Here is a 22,055-nt window from a genome sequence, read left to right as displayed (position 1 = left end):
GACCAGTGCTATTCATGATCTTCATTGATGACCTCCACAGTGAAATACGAATAACTGTCCAGCTATTTGCTGATGGACACTAATTTGTATGGCCCATCAGGTATAGAGGAAGAAGAAGAAGAAGAAGAGGAGGAGACTCTCCAAAGTGACCTGAATAGACGAGACTGGCAGAATGGTCTGAAAGATGGCAACTACCTTTCAACACCAAAATTCCATCAACATGTGGCCACGGTAGTTAGCAAGGCTTACCTGCTACTCGGTGAGATGAAAAGGACATTAAACCATCTCAACAGGGAGACTACCACAAACGGTACTCTTCAAGACCTCGATAAGGCCTCACCGAGAATATGGCAACATCCTGTAGCACGCCCGCTTCAAAGAGGATGCTGAGACAGTAGCGAACGTCCAGACGAGGGCAACGAAGCTGTTCCAAAATGTCAGTGACCTCCTGTATCAATAAAGTCTAAAAATCCTCAACAGGCACTTGCTGTTCTACAGAAAAAGAAGAAGAAGAAGAAGAGCAGGCATGCCAATGGTTCATAAGATCATTCACGGAATGGTGGTGAATATAGACCCAAACTACTTCTTCTCCACAGCCAAATACACAGCAACAAGAGGCATTCGCTGAAAAGATTGTGAAGAGGATTTTTCAAAACCAAGTTGTCGAGGATTGGAGAACAGTCTCCCGCAGCGGATTACTGACCGAGACCTAATTGTGATTTTTAAAGTGATTTCAAGAAATATTGGAGGGAGGAAAGGTTTTGTACTCCGTAACCCTCACACATGCACATCACAAAATATTGACTACACAAGAAATAACCGGGAACTACAGGACACGACCTTTTATCCTGTGTGAACTGTTGATGATGATGATGATGATGATGATGATGATGATGATGATGATGATGATGATGATGATGATGATGATGATGATGATGATGATGATGATCTGCACTTCCTCTCATCTTCTCCACCTGTCATTCATCGCTCTGTTGAGCCTCGTCCGCTTATTACATACATTCCGATCTTCGCTCATCAACCTTCTTATGTATCTCTCTGGTAAGGAGACTATGCGACACAACATCAAGACGGTGGATGGTTCAAGAACATAAAACAATGGTGATGTTACCGAGGCATAACAAATGAGCAAAGACATGCGGATCCGGGGGTGCCGGTCATCTGGGGGCACCGGGGATTCTAAGTCGAGAGTCCAGGGTTGAGATGTGCCATGGGAAGTCCAGGCATCTGGGGGTGCTGGGAGTCTGGGGATGCTGAGGGTCTGGAGGCACCAGGTGTCCGAGGATACTGGGGGTCTAGATGCACCAGGTGTCTGAGGATGCTGGGGGTCTGGAGGCACCAGGTGTCTGGATGGCTAGGGCCTGGAGGTGCCGGGTGTCTGGGGTGCTGGCGGTCTGGAGGCACCAGGTGTCTGGGGGTGCTAGGGTCTGGAGGTGCCGGGTGGCTGAGGGTGCTGGGGTCTGGAGGTTCCGGGTAGCTGGGGTGCTGGGGTGCTGGGGTCTGGAGGTGCTCGGTGGCTGGGGGTGCTGGGGTCTGGAGGCATCAGGTGTCTGGGGAGCTAGGGCCTGGAGGTGCCGGGTGTCTGGGGTGCTGGCGGTCTGGAGGCACCAGGTGTCTGGGGGTGCTAGGGTCTGGAGGTGCCGGGTGGCTGAGGGTGCTGGGGTCTGGAGGTGCTCGGTGGCTGGGGGTGCTGGGGTCTGGAGGTGCCGGATGGCTGAGGGTGCTGAGGTCTGGAGGTGCCGGGTGGCTGGGTGTGCAGGGTGGCTGAGGGTGCTGGTGGTCTGGAGGTGCTGGGTGGCTGGGGGTGCTGGTGGACTGGAGGTGCCGGGTGGCTGGGGGTGCCGGGTGGTTGGGGGTGCTGGGGTCTGGAGGTGCTGGGTGGCTGGGGGTGCTGGCGGTCTGGAGGTGCCGGGTGTCTGGGGTGCTGGCAGTCTGGAGACACCAGGTGTCTGGGAGTGCTGGGGTCTGGAGGTGCCGGGTGGCTGGTGGTGCTGACGGTCTAGAGATGCCTGGTGACTGGGGGTGCTGGCAGTCTGGAGGTGCCGAATGTCTGGGGTGCTGGGGGTCTGGAGCCAAAGGTGAATGATTCAGGGTCGAGGGGCACTGCAAGATTGGTCAAGTAGGTGATGATGTGTTAAAGTTCCATAAATAACGATAATATCAGTAGGGTAAAAGGTAAGGGAGTAAGTGTGGTAAAAGATGCGTGAGTGGGTGAGTGGGGTAAAAGATGAGTGAGTGGGTGAGTGGGGTAAAAGATGAGTAAGTGAGAGAGTGTGGTAAAAGATGAGTAAGTGCGTGTAGTAAAAGATGAGCAAGGGAGTGTGGTAAAAGATGAGCGAGTTATTGTGGTTAAAGATGAGCGAGTGAGTGTGTGTGCGGTAAAAGATGAGCGAGTGAGTGTGGTAAAAGATGAGCGAGTCAATGTGGTAAAGGATGAGTGAGTGAGTGAGGTAAAAAAAAAAACTCCTTCCACAGGAAAAGCGACCGATCGGTGAAAGGAATGAAGAATACCGTACGGTGAATAATCCTCATCGTCCATCAAACAGTTTAACTTTCCCTCTCCCGAGTTCCTCACCCGTGTGTACGAACCCGGACGCAGGTTCTCGTCTCGCTCGTTCTTCCTTCGAACTCACGCTTCCCTCTCCCCTGTACAGGGGATGATGAGTTAATGGTCGGGAGCGAGAGGCTCCGCCATTCCACCAGAAATCTGGGAGTTTCTACTCGCTGGGCGGTTTTCTCTCGCTCTCTCTCTCGCCCCTCCCCTCAGTCCCCCAGGTACCCCTCCCCTCTACCGTATTGGCTGTATGAGGCGCCGCATCACCTTTAGCTCCCTCTGTATGCGAATCATCAACATCACATCATTGTCTCGGAGCTGCGGGTTTACATTATTTCTGGTGATGCCGCCGCGGTGCTACCTGTGTGGTGCCCCCTGTAGGTTGGATGAAAGGAATTTGTGATTTGGTCAAGGTGCCGGTGATAGCTCGCCGGCTCTTCGCGAAGGACACAGGTGGACCGGGATCTTTAACGTCCACCGACGAATCCTGGCAGACGCCCGGTTTAACATCCATCCTAAAGACGGTACACACCTGTAGGCGAAACACCGGGATGACAGCTTATCGTTGGGTCGGGATTCGAAACTCGGCGAGACGGCTCGAAGGTGAGTGCGTGTACCTGTAGGCATCCTGTCAACCCCACTACATCTTTCCGTATAAGTGTACTGTACCAGAGGTGCACTGTACCTGGCAACCTGTATCGTAGCGCACTGTACACACTGTACGAACGCGTTTTACACCTTCCACTTTTGCATGTACTGTACACTATTTTTCTACGTAAATGGTGATTAAAACCAAAGCGACATTTAGCGCGCAAACGAATGTGAACTGAATCTGTGAAAATGTTTAGGAAAAGGAAATTCGAGTTTGGCTTCGTTTAAGGTAAATATATAAAAGAGGTCTCAATGCGGGAGATGCGGTCACGTCCATCGGCCTTTGTGCCACGAAACAAATAACTCGAGTGGGAAACACGACTGCGTGGCAGACGCGGGAAAACGCAATGGTGGCGAGTCCGGAAACGGAAATGAGGCGTGACGAGGGTCACAAGTACAGACGAAGAGATATGAATTGAATAATAGAATAACGAGAGGAAAAGGTCTGCCTTGGGTGGGACGATGCGATAAAATGAGTGTTTTATGAAGAGTGTGTGTTTTATGAGGGGAGTGTGTTTTATGAGGGGTGTGTGTTTTATGAGGGGTGTGTGTTTCATGAAGAGTGTGTGTTTCATGAAGAGTGTGTGTTTCATGAAGAGTGTGTGTTTCATGAAGAGTGTGTGTTTCATGAAGAGTGTGTGTTTCATGAAGTGTGTTTTATGAGGAGTTTGTGTTTTATGAGGGGTGTGTGTTTTATGAGTGGTGTGTGTTTTATGAGTGCTGTGTGTTTTATGAGGGGTGTGTGTTTTATGAAGTGTGTGTTTTATGAGGAGTTTGTGTTTTATGAGGGGTGTGTGTTTTATGAAGAGTGTGTGTTTTATGAGGTGTGTGTTTTATGGGAGGTGTGTGTTTTATGAGAGGTGTGTGTTTTATGAGGTGTGTGTTTTATGAGAGGTGTGTGTTTTATGAGTGGTGTGTGTTTTATGAGAGGTGTGTGTTTTATGAGTGATGTGTGTTTTATGAGGAGTTTGTGTTTTATGAGGAGTTTGTGTTTTATGAGGGGTGTGTGTTTTATGAGGTGTGTTTTATGGGAGGTGTGTGTTTTATGAGAGGTGTGTGTTTTATGAGGGGTGTGTGTTTTATGAAGTGTGTGTTTTATGAGGAGTTTGTGTTTTATGAGGGGTGTGTGTTTTATGAGGTGTGTGTTTTATGGGAGGTGTGTGTTTTATGAGAGGTGTGTGTTTTATGAGGGGTGTGTGTTTTATGAAGGGTGTGTGTTTTATGAGGGGTGTGTGTTTTATGAGGGGTTTGTGTTTTATGAGGGGCTTGTGTTTTATGAGGGGTGTGTGTTTTATGAGAGGTGTGTGTTTTATGAGAGGTGTGTTTTATGAGGGGTGTGTGTTTTATGAGAGGTGTGTGTTTTATGAGAGGTGTGTGTTTTATGAGGGGTGTGTGTTTTATGAAGTGTGTGTTTTATGAAGTGTGTGTTTTATGAGAGGTGTGTGTTTTATGGGAGGTGTGTGTTTTATGAGGTGTGTGTTTTATGAGGGGTGTGTGTTTTATGAGGGGTGTGTGTTTTATGAGGGGTGTGTGTTTTATGAGAGGTGTGTGTTTTATGAGAGGTGTGTGTTTTATGAGGGGTGTGTGTTTTATGAGGGGTGTGTGTTTTATGAGGGGTGTGTGTTTTATGAGGGGTGTGTGTTTTATGAGGGGTGTGTGTGTTTTATGAGGGGTGTGTGTTTTATGAGTGGGTGTGTTTTATGAGGGGTGTGTTTTATGAGGGGTGTGTGTTTTATGAGTGATGTGTGTTTTATGAAGAGTGTGTGTTTTATGAGGGGTGTGTGTTTTATGAGTGGTGTGTTTTATGAAGAGTGTGTTTTATGAAGAGGGTGTGTTTTTTGAGTGGTGTGTTTTATGAGTGATGTGTGTTTTATGAGTGATGTGTGTTTTATGAGTGATGTGTGTTTTATGAAGAGGGTGTGTTTTATGAAGAGTGTGTGTTTTATGAGTGATGTGTGTTTTATGAGTGATGTGTGTTTTATGAGTGATGTGTGTTTTATGAGTGATGTGTGTTTTATGAAGAGTTTGTGTTTTATGAGTGATGTGTGTTTTATGAGTGATGTGTGTTTTATGAGTGATGTGTGTTTTATGAGTGATGTGTGTTTTATGAGTGATGTGTGTTTTATGAGAGGTGTGTGTTTTATGAGGGGTGTGTGTTTTATGAGGGGTGTGTTTTATGAAGAGTGTGTGTTTTATGAGTGATGTGTGTTTTATGAGTGATGTGTGTTTTATGAGTGATGTGATGTGTGTTTTATGAGTGATGTGTGTTTTATGAGATGTGTGTTTTATGAAGAGGGTGTGTTTTATGAGTGATGTGATGTGTGTTTTATGAGTGATGTGTGTTTTATGAGTGATGTGTGTTTTATGAAGAGGGTGTGTTTTATGAAGAGGGTGTGTTTTATGAAGAGGGTGTGTTTTATGAAGAGGGTGTGTTTTATGAAGAGGGTGTGTTTTATGAAGAGTGTGTGTTTTATGAAGAGGGTGTGTTTTATGAAGAGGGTGTGTTTTGTGAAGAGGGTGTGTTTTATGAAGAGGGTGTGTTTTATGAAGAGTGTGTGTTTTATGAGTGATGTGTGTTTTATGAAGAGGGTGTGTTTTATGAGTGATGTGATGTGTGTTTTATGCGTGATGTGATGTGTGTTTTATGAGTGATGTGTGTTTAATGAAGAGGGTGTGTTTTATGAGTGATGTGATGTGTGTTTTATGAGTGATGTGTTTTATGAAGAGGGTGCGTTTTATGAAGAGGGTGTGTTTTATGAAGAGGGTGTGTTTTATGAAGAGGGTGTGTTTTATGAAGAGTGTGTGTTTTATGAAGAGGGTGTGTTTTATGAAGAGGGTGTGTTTTGTGAAGAGGGTGTGTTTTCTGAAGAGTGTGTGTTTTATGAGTGATGTGATGTGTGTTTTATGAGTGGTGTGTTTTATGAGTGATGTGATGTGTGTTTTATGAAGAGGGTGTGTTTTATGAAGAGGGTGTGTTTTATGAAGAGTGTGTGTTTTATGAGTGATGTGTGTTTTATGAGTGATGTGATGTGTGTTTTATGAGTGGTGTGTTTTATGAGTGATGTGATGTGTGTTTTATGAGTGATGTGATGTGTGTTTTATGAGTGATGTGTGTTTTATGAAGAGTGTGTGTTTTATGAGTGATGTGATGTGTGTTTTATGAGTGATGTGTGTTTTATGAAGAGGGTGTGTTTTATGAAGAGGGTGTGTTTTATGAAGAGTGTGTGTTTTATGAGTGATGTGATGTGTGTTTTATGAGTGATGTGATGTGTGTTTTTTGAGTGATGTGATGTGTGTTTTATGATCGATGTGATGTGTGTTTTATGAGTGGGGTGTGTTTTATGAGGGGTGTGTGTTTTATGAAGAGGGTGTGTTTTATGTGTGATGTGATGTGTGTTTTATGAGTGATGTGATGTGTGTTTTATGAGTGGTGTGTGTTTTATGAGTGGTGTGTGTTTTATGAGGGGTGTGTGTTTTATGAGTGATGTGTGTTTTATGAAGAGGGTGTGTTTTATGAAGATGGTGTGTTTTATGAAGATGGTGTGTTTTATGAAGATGGTGTGTTTTATGAAGAGGGTGTGTTTTATGAGTGATGTGATGTGTGTTTTATGAGTGATGTGTGTTTTATGAAGATGGTGTGTTTTATGAAGAGGGTGTGTTTTATGAAGAGGGTGTGTTTTATGAAGAGTGTGTGTTTTATGAGTGATGTGATGTGTGTTTTATGAGTGATGTGTGTTTTATGAGTGATGTGATGTGTGTTTTATGAGTGATGTGTGTTTTATGAGTGATGTGTGTTTTATGAGTGATGTGATGTGTGTTTTATGAGTGATGTGTGTTTTATGAGTGATGTGATGTGTGTTTTATGATCGATGTGTGTTTTATGTGTGGTGTGTGTTTTATGAGGGGTGTGTGTTTTATGGGGGGCGTGTGTTTTATGAAGAGCGTGTGTTTTATGAGGGGCGTGTGTTTTATGAGTGATGTGTGTTTTATGAAGCGTGTGTGTTTCATGAAGAGGGTGTGTTTCATGAAGAGTGTGTGTTTCATGAAGAGTGTGTGTTTCATGAAGAGTGTGTGTTTCATGAAGAGTGTGTGTTTTTAGAGGGGTGTGTGTTTTATGAGGGGTGTGTGTTTATGAAGGATTTTTATGAGGGGTGTGGTGTATGAGGGGAGTGTGTTTTATGAGGGGTGTGTGTTTATGAAGGTTTTTTATGAATGTTGTATTTTATGAGGGGTGTGTGTTGTATGAGTGGTATGCGTTGATGAAGGTTCTGTTTTATGAGGGGTGTGTGTTTTATGAGGGGTGTGTGTTTTATGAGGGGTGTGTGTTGTATGAAGGGTGTGTGTTGATGAAGGTTCTGTTTTATGAGGGGTGTGTGTTTTATGAGGGGGGTGTGTTTTATGAGGGGTGTGTGTTTTATGAAGGTTGTGTTGTATGAGGTGTGTGTGTGTTTATGAATGGCTTGTGTTTCATGAGGGGGCAGGGAGAGGTGTTGCATAGGTAGCAAAGTTCTGTTAAGTTGTACTCAACCTAAATGTGCAGATTGGGATTACCACAGGACTACTCCTACTACTATGATGTGTAATGTGTGATTTGTGTGATATCAATGATGTGGGATTTGTGTGATGGCAGTGATGTGTGATTTGTGTGATGTCAATGATAGGGGATTTGTGTGATATCAATGATGTGGGATTTGTGTGATATCAATGATGTGGGATTTGTGTGATATCAGTGATGTGTGATGGCAGTGATGTAGGATTTGTGTGATGTCAGTGATGTGGGATTTGTGTGATGGCAGTGATGTGTGATTTGTGTGATATCAATGATGTGGGATTTGTGTGATATCAACGATGTGGGATTTGTGTGATATCAGTGATGTGGGATTTGTGTGATGGCAGTGATGTGTGATTTGTGTGATGGCAGTGATGTAGGATTTGTGTGATGTCAGTGATGTGGGATTTGTGTGATGTCAGTGATGTGGGGTTTGTGTGATGGCAGTGATGTGTGATTTGTGTGATGGCAGTGATGTGTGATTTGTGTGATGGCAGTGATGTGGGATTTGTGTGATGGCAGTGATGTGGGATTTGTGTGATGGCTGTGATGTGGGATTTGTGTGATGTCATTGATGTGGGATTTGTGTGATGGCAGTGATGTGGGATTTGTGTGAGGGCAGTGATGTGTGATTTGTGTGATGGCAGTGATGTGGGATTTGTGTGATGGCAGTGATATGGGATTTGTGTGATGGCAGTGATGTGTGATTTGTGTGATGGCAGTGATGTGGGATTTGTGTGATGGCAGTGATGTGGGATTTGTGTGATGGCAGTGATGTTTTATTTGTGTGATGGCAGTGATGTGTGATTTGTGTGATGGCAGTGATGTGTGATTTGTGTGATGGCAGTGATGTGTGATTTGTGTGATGGCAGTGATGTGTGATTTGTGTGATGGCAGTTATGTGTGATTTGTGCGATGGCAGTGATGTGGGATTTGTGTGATGTCAGTGATGTGGGATTTGTGTGATGGCTGTGATGTGGGATTTGTGTGATGGCAGTGATGTGGGATCTGTGTGATGTCAGTGATGTGGGATTTGTATAATGGCAGTGATATGGGATTTGTGTGATCTCATTGATGTGGGATTTGTGTGATGGCAGTGATGTGGGATTTGTTTGATGGCAGTGATGTGGGATTTGTGTGATGTCAGTGTTGTGGGATTTGTGTGTTGTCAATGATGTGGGATTTGTGTGATGGCAGTGATGTGGGATTTGTGTGATGTCAGTGATGTGAGATTTGTGTAATGGCAGTGATGTGGGATTTGTGTGATGTCGCTGGTGTGTGATTTGTGTGATGGCAGTGATGTGGGATTTGTGTGATGGCAGTGATGTGTGATTTGTGTGATGGCAGTGATGTGGGATTTGTGTGATGGCAGTGATGTGGGATTTGTGTGATGTCATTGATGTGGGATTTGTGTGATGGCAGTGATGTGGGATTTGTTTGATGGCAGTGATGTGGGATTTGTGTGATGTCAGTGATGTGGGATTTGTGTGTTGTCAATGATGTGGGATTTGTGTGATGGCAGTGATGTGGGATTTGTGTGATGTCAGTGATGTGAGATTTGTGTAATGGCAGTGATGTGGGATTTGTGTGATGTCACTGGTGTGTGATTTGTGTAATGGCAGTGATGTGGGATTTGTGTGATGGCAGTGATGTGTGATTTGTGTGATGGCAGTGATGTGTGATTTGTGTGATGGCAGTGATGTGGGATTTGTGTGATGGCAGTGATGTGGGATTTGTGTGATGTCAGTGATGTGGGATTTGTGTGATGTCAGTGATGTGGGATTTGTGTGATGTCAGTGAAGTGGGATTTGTGTAATGGCAGTGATGTGGGATTTGTGTGATGTCACTGATGTGTGATTTGTGCGATGGCAGTGATGTGTGATTTGTGTAATGGCAGTGATGTGGGATTTGTGTGATGTCAGTGATGTGGAATTTGTGTGATGTCAGTGATGTGGAATTTGTGTGATGTCAGTGATGTGGGATTTGTGCGATGGCAGTGATGTGGGATTTGTGTGATGTCAGTGATGTGGAATTTGTGTGATGTCAGTGATGTGGGATTTGTGCGATGGCAGTGATGTGTGATTTGTGCGATGGCAGTGATTTGTGATTTGTTTGATGGCAGTGATGTGTGATGGCAGTGATTTGTGATTTGTGTGATGGCAGTGATGTGTGATTTGTGTGATGGCAGTGATGTGTGATTTGTGCGATGGCAGTGATGTGGGATTTGTGCGATGTCAGTGATGTGGGATTTGTGTGATGGCTGTGATGTGGGATTTGTGTGATGGCAGTGATGTGGGATCTGTGTGATGTCAGTGATGTTGGATTTGTGTAATGGCAGTGATATGGGATTTGTGTGATCTCATTGATGTGGGATTTGTGTGATGGCAGTGATGTGGGATTTGTTTGATGGCAGTGATGTGGGATTTGTGTGATGTCAGTGATGTGGGATTTGTGTGTTGTCAATGATGTGGGATTTGTGTGATGGCAGTGATGTGGGATTTGTGTGATGTCAGTGATGTGAGATTTGTGTAATGGCAGTGATGTGGGATTTGTGTGATGTCACTGGTGTGTGATTTGTGTGATGGCAGTGATGTGGGATTTGTGTGATGGCAGTGATGTGTGATTTGTGTGATGGCAGTGATGTGGGATTTGTGTGTTGTCAGTGATGTGGGATTTGTGTAATGGCAGTGATGTGGGATTTGTGTGATGTCAGTGATGTGGAATTTGTGTGATGTCAGTGATGTGGAATTTGTGTGATGTCAGTGACGTGGGATTTGTGCGATGGCAGTGATGTGTGATTTGTGCGATGGCAGTGATTTGTGATTTGTGTGATGGCAGTGATTTGTGATTTGTGTGATGGCAGTGATTTGTGATTTGTGTGATGGCAGTGATGTGTGATTTGTGTGATGGCAGTGATGTGTGATTTGTGTGATGGCAGTGATGTGTGATTTGTGCGATGGCATTGATCTGGGATTTGTGTGATGTCATTGATGTGGGATTTGTGTGATGGCTGTGATGTGGGATTTGTGTGATGTCAGTGATGTGGGATTTGTGTAATGGCAGTGATGTGGGATTTGTGTGAGCTCATTGATGTGGGATTTGTGTGATGGCAGTGATGTGGGATTTGTTTGATGGCAGTGATGTGGGATTTGTGTGATGTCAGTGATGTGGGATTTGTGTGTTGTCAATGATGTGGGATTTGTGTGATGGCAGTGATGTGGGATTTGTGTGATGTCAGTGATGTGAGATTTGTGTGATGTCAGTGATGTCGGATTTGTGTGATGTCAGTGGTGTGTGATTTGTGTGATGGCAGTGATGTGGGATTTGTGTGATGGCAGTGATGTGTGATTTGTGTGATGGCAGTGATGTGGGATTTGTGTGTTGTCAGTGATGTGGGATTTGTGTAATGGCAGTGATGTGGGATTTGTGTGATGGCAGTGATGTGTGATTTGTGTGTTGTCAGTGATGTGGGATTTGTGTGATGGCAGTGATGTGGGATTTGTGTGATGGCAGTGATGTGGGATTTGTGTGATGGCAGTGATGTGTGATTTGTGTGATGGCAGTGATGTGTGATTTGTGTGATGGCAGTGATGTGTGATTTGTGTGTTGTCAGTGATGTGGGATTTGTGTAATGGCAGTGATGTGGGATTTGTGTGATGGCAGTGATGTGCGATTTGTGTGATGGCAGTGATGTGTGATTTGTGTGATGGCAGTGATGTGTGATTTGTGTGATGGCAGTGATGTGTGATTTGTGTGATGGCAGTGATGTGTGATGGCAATGATGTGTGATTTGTGTGATGGCAGTGATGTGGGATTTGTGTGATGGCAGTGATGTGTGATTTGTGTAATGGCAGTGATGTGGGATTTGTGTGATGTCAGTGATGTGGGATTTGTGTGATAGCAGTGATGTGGGATTTGTGTGATGGCAGTGATTTGGGATTTGTGTGATGTCATTGATGTGGGATTTGTGTGATGTCATTGATGTGGGATTTGTGTGATGGCAGTGATGTGTGATTTGTGTGATGGCAGTGATGTGTGATTTGTGTGATGGCAGTGATGTGTGATTTATGTAATGGCAGTGATGTGGGATTTGTGTGATGTCATTGATGTGGGATTTGTGTGATGGCAGTGATGTGTGATTTATGTAATGGCAGTGATGTGGGATTTGTGTGATGGCAGTGATGTGGGATTTGTGTGATGGCAATGATGTGGGATCTGTGTGATGTCAGTGATGTGGGATTTGTGTAATGGCAGTGATGTGGGATTTGTGTGATGGCAGTGATGTGGGATTTGTGTGATGGCAGTGATGTGGGATTTGTGTGATGGCAGTGATGTGGGATTTGTTTGATGGCAGTGATGTGGGATTTGTGTGATGTCAATGATGTGGGATTTGTGTGATGGCAGTGATGTGGGATTTGTGTGATGTGTGATAACATACATTTTGGGAGCACATAGGAACGGCTATCTCTCTTTAAAGAATCCAAACACATTGAGAATATAATTATCTATCTATAATTCCAGTAATCTCTGTGTGTGTGTGTGTCTGTCTGTGTGTTTGTTTGTCTGTGACCGCTGTTTCTCGACAACCACGGGTCCGATATACTTTTAACTTGCCAGGTATATTGCTGGGGACCCGAGGATGTGCCTTTTCAAGGTTTCATATTAATCGGACAATTACTTACCGAGCGATGTCCAAAAAACGATTCAACCAATCAGAGAGCAGCGAACTAGCGCGTGTGCCGAACGTGGCGGACACACTCTGCCTCGGATGGCACATTTGAGAGCGTATTCATTTATTTCACGTTTGCAAACTATGTTGGCGCTATGTTGGCGTTAAACGATGTTTTAAAACTAATAAAAACGAATTTGCGATTCATTCGCTTTCCTGCGCGTTTGTGTACGCGATGGCGATTTCTTTACCAAACTCCGGAAGCCGTTCGCTTTGGACCGAACCATTTCATGTAAATAGAGGGGGGGGTTCTGTGGTCGTTGCGAATGGACCAAACCATTCATGTAAATAGAGGGGGGGGATTGTCACTGTACTCGCAAGCCGTTCGCCGTTCGCTTTGGCGTTGCGAATGGACCAAACCATTTCATGTAAATAGAGGGGGGGGATATAATTTTAGATAGATATATAGTACGGGCATATATATAGTACGGGCATGCCCTAGTAATTATAATAATAATAATAACATATGATATAGATTTAATATTACTGGAGTCGAGATTTATAATTTTGAGTTTATCACCCTAATTTTATCTCCCAGATAATCTTTCAATCCCGGAATTTGGGATATAATTACTGGCTTGGATGTTCAAGCAGAAAGAGAACAACTGGTCGATGAAACGGCATCTTTTATATGTACACTTTATGCAAGCCATTAGAGTATAGTTCGCGCCGGTTCTTTCATTTTTGCGTCGAAGCATGTTAACCACGTTCTTTCTCCACATATCATTCCCTGCTTGCGTAAAGCGTACGCACTATTCCATTCACTGCAGTTCATTTTAGTATATATTCGCTTGTCTGCTGACTCATCTGTCTGACGGGAAGTTGTCTGTGTTGTCCCGACTCCAGTTGAGCGAAGTGAATGAGCGAAAGCTGGGGCGATGCTCCTCTCCTTCACCGATGAACACAAGGCCCATTTGGCCCTTCTACCTGAAATGGAACCTGAGGGTGAGCTGTGTCCCGGAGTACCGCTTCGTCCTGTGACAATGACATGTTACACATTTGTACCCTTTGTACACACTACACATTCTCTGTTCGTTTCTTTCAGTACTCGAGGAATTTTGCCGCCTCGCCGCAGACTTTCTGCACAAGGGAGAGAAACCCAAAGTTTACGAATCCGCGGCGAGTACGTGGTTTGTTCACTTCCATGACTGTTCTCGAATCTCTTACGGTTATTGGATCTGTAAACGACGTACAGCAAAAACGTTGTGTTAAGATAGCCATCTATTTATGACGTACGCAAATATTAATATGGTGGAAGTTTTTTTGTGTTATCTTTCCTCCTGTCCCCATGCCGACCACAACCCTTGTTTTAAAAGAAAGTAATCTACCAAATAAACATCAAACCTGAATTGAGTTTGTTTCAGGAGCACCTTAACCCATCGGCGGAGTTTGGGGGGGGGGGTGAGGGGGCTGGGAGGGGAGGGGTAGGGGGGCAATGCCCCCACCTTAATTTTTTCTGTAGTTTACAATTACAATGAAAACATCCTGTATTTAAACGTGAGCAACAATAATGAACGTAAACTATATTTGTGATTTCACGTACACTGTAACTACACTAACAAACGGTAAGTTTGGAAGTCAGACCTAGCTACCCATTAATATTAAAGGGTTAATATTAACCCCTTGCCCCCCCCCCCTCCCCTCCCCAAATAGAGAAGTCAAACTATGCCTTAACCTAACCTTTCGCTCACACTGTCCCCATACGGATTGTCATTGACACCTTATCATCCGCGTGTTAAACTTCCAACATCTGTGGTTTCGCTATCTGAAGTACTTTTTTTTTTTCTTTTCTTTTTTTTGTATACTGAATCGAGGTTCGTGAAAGAGCTAACATTTATTTCACAAACAAATCAACCAGACAAACAAAATATATAAAAAGAGGGAGCGGAAGACAAGATGGGGAGAGAAGGGGAAGCACACAAACATAACATTTGAGAGCAGGGAGATGTGTGGGAGGTAGAGGGCTTGGGGGGAGGAGGCGTGGGAAGGGGGGGGGGGGGGAGGTGGGAGAGGTATAAAACATATGGACACTGCAAGGACTTCCAGGAAAGAAGTTGGAATTTCGAAAAAGTGTATCTGGGGTGAATTAGCAGGGGTAGAAAAGATCAAGGTTTTGGATGGGGGAAGATGAGATGGTGGCGAACAGCTGTTTTAAAGACCTGGAGGGAGGGGTGGGATTGAAGGGAGTGGGGGAGTTTGGTCCAGAGGCGTGAGAAAAGGGGAATGAAAGAGTGAAGGTGAGCAGAGAGCCTAGATTTTGGCAGTTTAACCATAAGAGGGTTGCAGGCAGACCTTGTGCGACCTGTCGGAATATTTGGGGGACAGAGCCCAGAGAGAGCTGGGGGACAAGGCCAGAGAGGAGTCGGTAGAAGACGGAAAGACCATCAACCTGCTTGCGGTGAGTGAGTGAAAGGCCCTTGGAGTTAGCTTCATCGCGGGAGATTCCAATGATTCTGAACGCTTTGGTTTCAACAGCGTGAAGACGAGCTAGGTGTGAGGCAGGAGCACCAACCCAGAGGGGAGAGCAGTATTCCATTGAGCTGCGGATGAAAGCCTTGTATGTGTTGAGGAGCTCAGGTGTGCCAAGGAAGGAAGATGCCCAGTCGGCGACTGGCTTTGGAGGCCAGATTTGAAATGTGGTTTTCCCAGGAAAGATCATGGCAGATAGTGAAACCCAAAAGCTTGAGTGACAGAACTTCTTGGAGAGGATTGTTGAGAAAGTAGGTGGGAGGGTTTTCCAGTCGGTCTTTTCTGAGAGACATAGTAAAAGTGTGAGATTTGTCAGGATTGAAAGACATGTTCCACTTGATTGCCCAGTCTGTGATTATGTCCAGGTCTGCAGAGAGTGAGGAGGCTGCAGACTGCCGATCTGAGGGATGAGGAATGGAGCGGCAGAGTGTGGAGTCATCAGCAAAGAGATAGAGAGGATTTTCAAGAGAGTCAGAGAGATCATTGATGAAGACCAGAAAAAGCACAGGGCCCAGAACACTACCTTGGGGAACTCCAGCTAGAACAGGAAGGGGTGATGAGAGAAATCCATTCAGGGCCACACGTTGACTACGACCAGAGAGGAGGTCCGCAAGACAAGCGTGGAGATTTCCATGGATACCATAGGAGGAGAATTTGGTGAACAGAGTTGGGTGCCAGACCGTATCGAAGGCACGTGATATGTCAAGGGAGACAGCTCTGATTTCCTGTTTGGCATTGAGGACCTCCATCCAATGTTGAGACAGCAGAAGCAACATGTCCAGAGTAGAATGACCTGGTCTGAATCCAAATTGATGATGGAGATCAAGCCATTGGAGAAGAGGAAGGATTTGATATCTGAAGCAATGATGGATTCCATGACTTTGCTGATAATTGGGAGCAGGCTGATTGGTCTGAAGTTGCTAGGATCTGTTTTTGCACCTTTTTTGTGCAAAGCGGTAATGTTTGCTGATTTCCAAGATGCTGGCAGATGACCTTGAGCAAAAGAGAGGGTGAAGAGAACAGAGAGAGAGAGAGAGAGTGAAAGAGCGGAAGAACAGGATTTTCGGACCCGTGGGCTGATGCCGTCAGGTCCAGTTGCAGAATCAGAGTCGAGGGTTGACAGAAACTTCTCCACCTTGTCAGGAGAGAAGGACACAGAGTCCAAGAGCAGTTGGGTTCGACTGGGAAAGGTGGGAACAGAGAAAGATGGGTTTGGGACACAAGATTATGAGGCAAACACAGAGTTGATGCATTCAGCTTTTTCATGTGCGGAGTCAACTGTGTAGCCATTTGAGGTGAGGGAGGGGATGGAGGGGGAACAAACACCAGAAACAGATTTGACCAGATGCCACCAGGATTTGGAGGAAGGAGAAAGGTTTGAGAGTTCATTCTTGGGTGTGGAGAGATCGTGCTTCCTGCCACTCCTGAGGGTCGACACACACTTGTTCCGAGCTTGGTGGAAGAAACTGAGATTGCCTTCGAAGAGGCAAAGGCAAGTTGTTTCAGGGCAACTGCCTCACCACAAGATTCAGTGTACCATGGATGGGAGGAAGGGTAAGACAACTGAAGACGAGATGGGATAAATCTGTGCATGAGAGAGAGCAGTTTGCTTTGGAAGAATTCCCAGGAAGAATTGATGTCAGAGGCGTTAGAGATGGGAGACCAGTCCAGATGATTGATGGCTGCTTGCAGCCCATGCCAGTCGGCCTGAGTGAAATGCCAGACTTGTCGGCGCTGAGGAGGCTCTCTGAGAATGGCCAGAGAGATGTCCACTTTAAAAAGCACATGATCAGAAGAACCGATTGGAGCAGAAGAAGAACAGCAGACATTTGCAGGGAGGTTTATCATAACCAAATCAAGAAGAGAAGATACTCCATTGACTGAGATCCAGTTCGGGAAGTTGACAGATTGTGTCAGTCCCAATGAGTCACAGAAGTCCTTGGCTGAGGTGCCATGGCTGGTGAGAGAGGAACCCACACCCAGCCAGCTGGCATGATGACAGTTGAAGTTGCCACATATGAGGAAGAGAGAGTTGGGAGGAGTTGATAGAAGTTGGTCCATGTTGTCAGACAGCGACATGTAAATGGAGAGTCATCACTGTTTGGAGGACGGTACAGAGCACATATGAACAAAAGGTGGGAGCGGAGAGGAGGACATTTGTCATGACATCTCTTTACGTGGCCACATTTACTCTCAAGGTGGTTGCCAACAGAAAGGTGAGAAATGATGCTGTTATTGGCCTTGACTGACGTTTAAACAGATGTGCCAGACCAGCTGCATTTGGCAAATTTCCACAAATTTCCAAAAATTTCCACTCTGTCACCAAAGCTGGATGGGGGTTATGTTTCACCCCTGTCTGTTTGTCTGTTTGTTTGTGAACAAAATATCTCAAAAGGTTGTGGCCGGATTCGGATGAAATTTGGAAGAGATGTAGCGTATGTGACAAGGACGAAATGATTAGATTTTGGTGAAGATCCGGATTCGGATCCGGCTACTATAATTTTTGTAAGTAATTCTTCACCATTGGGAGATAGGGCCAAAAACGATACATGGTGGGATATCTCAAATTTATGGATGGATTTGGACAAAACTTGTTGGACAGGTTGTGTGTGTGACATGGAAGAATAGATTCAATTTTGGTGAAGATCCGAATCCAGCTCGTATAATTTTTAAAGTGATTCTTTACCATTGAGTGATATGGCAAACCAGGAGGAGGTATGCTCTCTACTGAGTGCCGTTCTAGTTATTAATTGCAGTTTACTCAATGCAAAACAATCCATGTGACAGAAGCTGATGATTAATGCTGCAAGAGGTACAACTTGGAATGGTTCCTTGGTATAACACAACATGCTAAGCTAGTATATCTTGCCTGTAGGTATACATATATCTTACAAAATTAAATAAGGCAATTCTCTGTACAGTATGTATATGTGTGTATACATCTGAACATCATAGGAAAAAAAACAGGGCTGGTCCAATCAACGACATTTTGCATAAGTGTTGGTAATACCCAGAATCAGGTATTGGGCACAAACCTGCTCCTCTGCGAGGGAGGGGGCGGGGGGGGGGGGGGGCGGAGACGACTTACAAATTTTCACCTGTACGTGCGCCACAGTGTAAGTAGTTCACTAACCCCTGCTGCAGATGGGAAATTATTAGCCACGGCACAAAATATATTTGCCCCACCTCCCTCCATGCATCTCCCATGCTGCTCCTTGAAGGGAGCGGGTATTTCTAGTTCCTGAAACATTCAATGCAATAACAGCAAACAAACAAGGTTTCATTCGTATTCTTGTGGTTTATTCCATTGTCACTAGTTATATGAAACATTTGTATTAAGCTTTTGGAAACAACTTTTTGTCCTGGAAAACTGGAAATTTGGTCTTCCATGGTTGTGCAAACTCTGAGGCTGGTAGGAGACGTCATTATACATTTTCATGCAAGGACATTCGTAGACGATGTTAACCTAGTTCGAAAATGGATCATGGTGCATTGAGACCCCCAGTCCACCTCTTTCCAACAATTCAGTTTTTCCTTTTGCTCATGTATGCATCTTGTTCAATCTGTGCATCTTCCCCTACCCCTCATCTTTTTTTTCTTTTGCCCAAGCCTTTCTCTATTTTCACCCTCAACCCTGCTGTTGGTGTGTTTCCCGCTTCTTTCTGCCATTCCTTTTGTGCTGTTACGTCCTGATCCGTTCTGTGTTCTAACTCCTCCATGATCCTTGGCTTTGTACTAAATAAATAATGGACGCATGAACACAGTAAATGGGATTTAAACCTGGAATCGCATGCTATTTGCTCAGATTGAATGGATGTCAGATTTTGAAGCCTGTTAGCGTTGAACCTTGGTGCGGTATCATATGCTGTGCAGAAAAACTCAGAGTGGATGTAGAAGAGGTGGAGAGAGCTGTGCATGCCCTCATGTACCTCTTTGGGGAGAGCGCCAAACTGAAGGTGAGCTCATTATGGCGTCTCAGCGGTACACAAGCTCGTCTTTCGGAGTGTTTTATTCTTTTCAGAAGATGATCGTCTTCGCATATTCCCGCTTCTCCATTTGCACATGATGCAGCTGAATGAGAACGAGATGCAGGAGTCGTTGCATTCCCTGAACCTGCCGCCCACTTTTACCGATCACCTCGTCTCGCTGGCTATGAGCCAACAGACTTCCCTGTGTTCCACCCTTGCATACCTTGCGCCGGCACTGCCGCGTTACGCCGATCTTGAGTGGAGGTTGGATGTGCAGGTAATTTTTCGAAAAGAGCATTGTTCTTGTAATCATCAATGCAATGCTCTGCCATCTTCAAAAGTGCATAGTCTCTGTAGTTGTCTTTCTGTCAACCCTAAAATCATCTGTTCCTTCGTTGCTAATCTCATTGTTTTGACAAGATGTACTTGGCTTTTTTTTCTCTGCACTGAAGAAAGCTTGTCTTGTCATTCGCTGCAATTCCCAGCTCGCTAGTCGAGCCCTTGTCAAACAGATGCAACCAAACGTGCTACTGCGTTTGAAAATGCAGAATGCTGGAGGAGAAACGCATGGTGCCCTTATTCAAGCAGACGTGGCTTCGCTGCGTCACGCCATCTTCTCGCTCGAGGAGGCGTTGGCGGAAAGCCGTGCTCGTCACGTCCGCCGTATTGCACGGCACATCAAATAGCACTGCTCAAAAATGGCAAGTTGAAGAGATGGATTCCCCTGGAGGAGTTTTCAATCTGATCTAAAGGGTCCACATTCGCGTGAGTTATTATGGCTATGTACAAATCGGAGGGAACGACATGATTATTGATTTGTGTTGTGTAGACTGCTTTGTGCCATTGCCTCATTTTGAGGCCCCTTACAGCAAGCATCTTCTCTGGAAAAATGAAGCACAAGAGCAGCTCTTTCTTGCATAAAACTTTTATTTTGAGGAGGAAGCTCTGGCAGGGAAAGACAATAAATAAGCTGAGGAACCATCTTTCCAGTCGATGCAGATCCCTCGGCTGCTCTCAGTGCCAAATTCGACAAGTATTGTCTTTGCTTGCTGTAAAACAATGTGGAACATTGTATTAAACGATATATTATTTAATGTGTGACAATAAATTCAGATTACAACATCGTGTTCTGCTTCATACTCATGTCAGTGGAGGAGTGCGAGTGGGGGAGAAAACTCAAGTTATCAATGTAAATGTAGGGTGCAGGAAATTTGGGGGTGGAAAGGAGGGGAGAGGTTTCTGTATAGCCCCACCTGGTGGTGGTGGGAGATTGTATTACAAGTCAGCTGGGGAGATAACCTGCAATTGGTGTTGTACAAGTGCTTTACTGACACCTGCCAGAGAGAGGGAGGGGATATTACTCTGATAGGGAGTGTGTATTTATAGCTTATCTAGTACTAGCAGTCCGGGTGAAAAAACAACAGGCTTAGATGCTTTGAGCTATTCACGAGCAGGGAATATTCTCAAACATTTATTTGAGCAGGAAATTTGGGAGCTATTCACGACAATATATTTGAAAGAAATTTCCGTGCACTTTTTGCCTATTATATACGAGAAGAAGAGAAGATGGAATAATCTCTGTATGAAAACCTTATTAGAATAAACCGCAAGACAGAATAACTTAAAAACTGCATGTCATTGCTGAATAATAAATTAAACTCACCGTTGCACAACTTGTTCGGGAGAAAAAAAAAAAAAAAAAAGGCTCCCTTAAGGAGCGGATGTTCCTTGTATTGTAGATTGTAGTAGATCACCGCAGAAGATTTCAGTCGATCACCGGCTATGACGAACGTGACACGAAAATCGAAATATCGCTCTCCGTAGCGAGCGGGGGCCCCGGTCCATCATGACAGGTTGTGGCAGGTGAAAGGCAGCGTGGAGGAAGTTTAATTTGGTTAAACACGCACTTTTTGCATATTATTTTCTACTACGTCTTTCTCAGAACCCCATAGACACTAATCTGTGCTGATACATTTCAGCCACAAGTTGGACCAAATTTTCATTGGTCTCAATGGCCTTGCAGCATACCTGCTTGAGCATTAGCTTGCCTTTCACACAGATGTACTTGGGCCAGGGCAGGGGATAAAGGATGGATGGGAGGGGATTATACTATCGTTATTATTGCCAAATGATGCCACTATTATTATTGGAGTTAATATTATGGAGTATTATGTGGTTATAACATTTGCTTTGTGACAATGTTATCATTTTTTTTGTTATTTATTCTGTAATTTGAGTTCCATATAGGCAAATAATCAGGAAATTCCTTGATATGCAAAGCAAGGCAAGGCAAATATGCATCGCAATATACTCGTATATGTATATTAGTGCTGTGCTGATTGGGAAATTTGACTATAACCGATAAACAATGAGGAAAAAAAAAAAAAATCTGCCAATTTATACCACCATTCCGATTATAGAATAATTAAATAATGAGGTCATTTCGCACATTAAGTGTTTATCGTGTTTCATCGGTGCCATGCTCGGATTGACGTATTGACGTTATTGAATGGCTGTGAATTGATACATTTTAACTCCATTCTCTAATCTATTGGTTCTGAGAACAGAACAGCATTCTGTGCTTTTTAAAACGAACAATGAGGTACCGTGTGTGGTAATGTTCATGCCGATAAAGCAGCATGTACATGGAAGGAAGTGTGCCCATTCGATCAGTTATTGACGGAAAATGAATCGTTTCCTGCTTGTCTGGTCGTGTGAAAATCAATGTTAACACAAAATATGAAAATGTAGGAACAGGGAATCCCCGGGTTACAAAGGGATTCCGTTCAAAACAATTATTAATTAATTGAATAAATCGATCACCTGTTCACTCAGTTTTATAAATGGTGTTATCAGCACAGGAGTGGGGTACTCACCGAGTGATTTCACAAGGTTAGCGTGAGAAGAACCAAAACAAGGAAAATTTGGCATCCATGGAACTTGTACCACAGGGCAGTGCGCCAGCAACGCTCCATATGGGGCTCTTTATGGCCCCGTTCAAATCACAATTAGAGTTGATGAGAGAAAGAATGAGCAGCGAAATGCAAGTGATGGGCACTAGACTGCACGGGATGAGTGGGGAAATCAAACGTGAGATGGGTGAAACGATGTGCAAGG

At 44.5% G+C, this 22,055-nt stretch overlaps 3 protein-coding genes across 8 annotated transcripts in view; 1 reads left to right on the top strand and 2 right to left on the bottom strand.

The window, feature by feature from the left end:
- Nucleotides 1–22,055, bottom strand: part of LOC137438373 (fibronectin type III domain-containing protein 3B) — a 320,604-nt gene that overhangs the window by 258,323 nt on the left and 40,226 nt on the right. The window contains exon 1 of one of the 3 annotated variants that reach the window (XM_078767592.1): nucleotides 2,594–2,721. The exons of 1 other annotated variant lie outside the window; for it this stretch is intronic. The gene's annotated coding sequence lies outside the window, so the exon portion shown is untranslated. Of the gene's footprint in view, nucleotides 1–2,593; nucleotides 2,722–22,055 lie in introns of those variants that run through there. One more of the 3 variants, XM_078767593.1, reaches the window with a different exon arrangement.
- On the top strand, nucleotides 2,869–20,058 carry COMMD2 (COMM domain containing 2). Of its 3 annotated transcripts, none has more exons than XM_068134486.2 (6): nucleotides 2,869–3,175; nucleotides 13,348–13,446; nucleotides 13,547–13,624; nucleotides 18,844–18,926; nucleotides 19,042–19,215; nucleotides 19,424–20,058. In XM_068134486.2, exons 2-6 carry the CDS (start codon nucleotides 13,380–13,382, stop codon nucleotides 19,622–19,624), a joined length of 603 nt encoding a protein of 200 aa, XP_067990587.1. In that variant the 5' UTR covers nucleotides 2,869–3,175; nucleotides 13,348–13,379; the 3' UTR covers nucleotides 19,625–20,058. The 3 variants fall into 3 exon arrangements, with proteins under 3 accessions (XP_067990587.1, XP_067990588.1, XP_078623723.1); XM_068134487.2 differs by lacking the exon at nucleotides 2,869–3,175 and adding an exon at nucleotides 3,570–3,666; XM_078767597.1 differs by lacking the exon at nucleotides 2,869–3,175 and adding an exon at nucleotides 13,193–13,246.
- The window catches only part of DAW1 (dynein assembly factor with WD repeats 1), a 52,159-nt gene continuing 48,685 nt past the window's right edge, over nucleotides 18,582–22,055 (bottom strand). For both annotated transcript variants that reach the window (XM_068134484.2, XM_068134485.2), the window contains exon 13: nucleotides 18,582–19,987. In XM_068134484.2, the coding sequence (XP_067990585.1) occupies nucleotides 19,953–19,987 (35 nt within the window). In that variant the 3' untranslated portion in view covers nucleotides 18,582–19,952. The remainder of the gene's footprint in view (nucleotides 19,988–22,055) is intronic.

The sequence above is a fragment of the Myxine glutinosa genome, chromosome 13, assembly GCF_964187855.1.
Source record: "Myxine glutinosa chromosome 13, kmMyxGlut1.1, whole genome shotgun sequence".
NCBI lineage: Eukaryota > Metazoa > Chordata > Myxini > Myxiniformes > Myxinidae > Myxine > Myxine glutinosa.
This window is presented reverse-complemented; position numbering and strand designations above follow the sequence as displayed.

Excerpts from the sequence above, each read along its gene's own strand:
- COMMD2 (XM_068134486.2), top strand. The coding sequence starts at position 13,380 with ATGCTCCTCTCCTTCACCGATGAACACAAGGCCCATTTGGCCCTTCTA. Across the intron at positions 13,447-13,546 it reads ACCTGAAATGGAACCTGAGG|TACTCGAGGAATTTTGCCGC; the intron begins GTGAGCTGTGTC and ends CGTTTCTTTCAG. Across the intron at positions 18,927-19,041 it reads GGGAGAGCGCCAAACTGAAG|CTGAATGAGAACGAGATGCA; the intron begins GTGAGCTCATTA and ends CACATGATGCAG.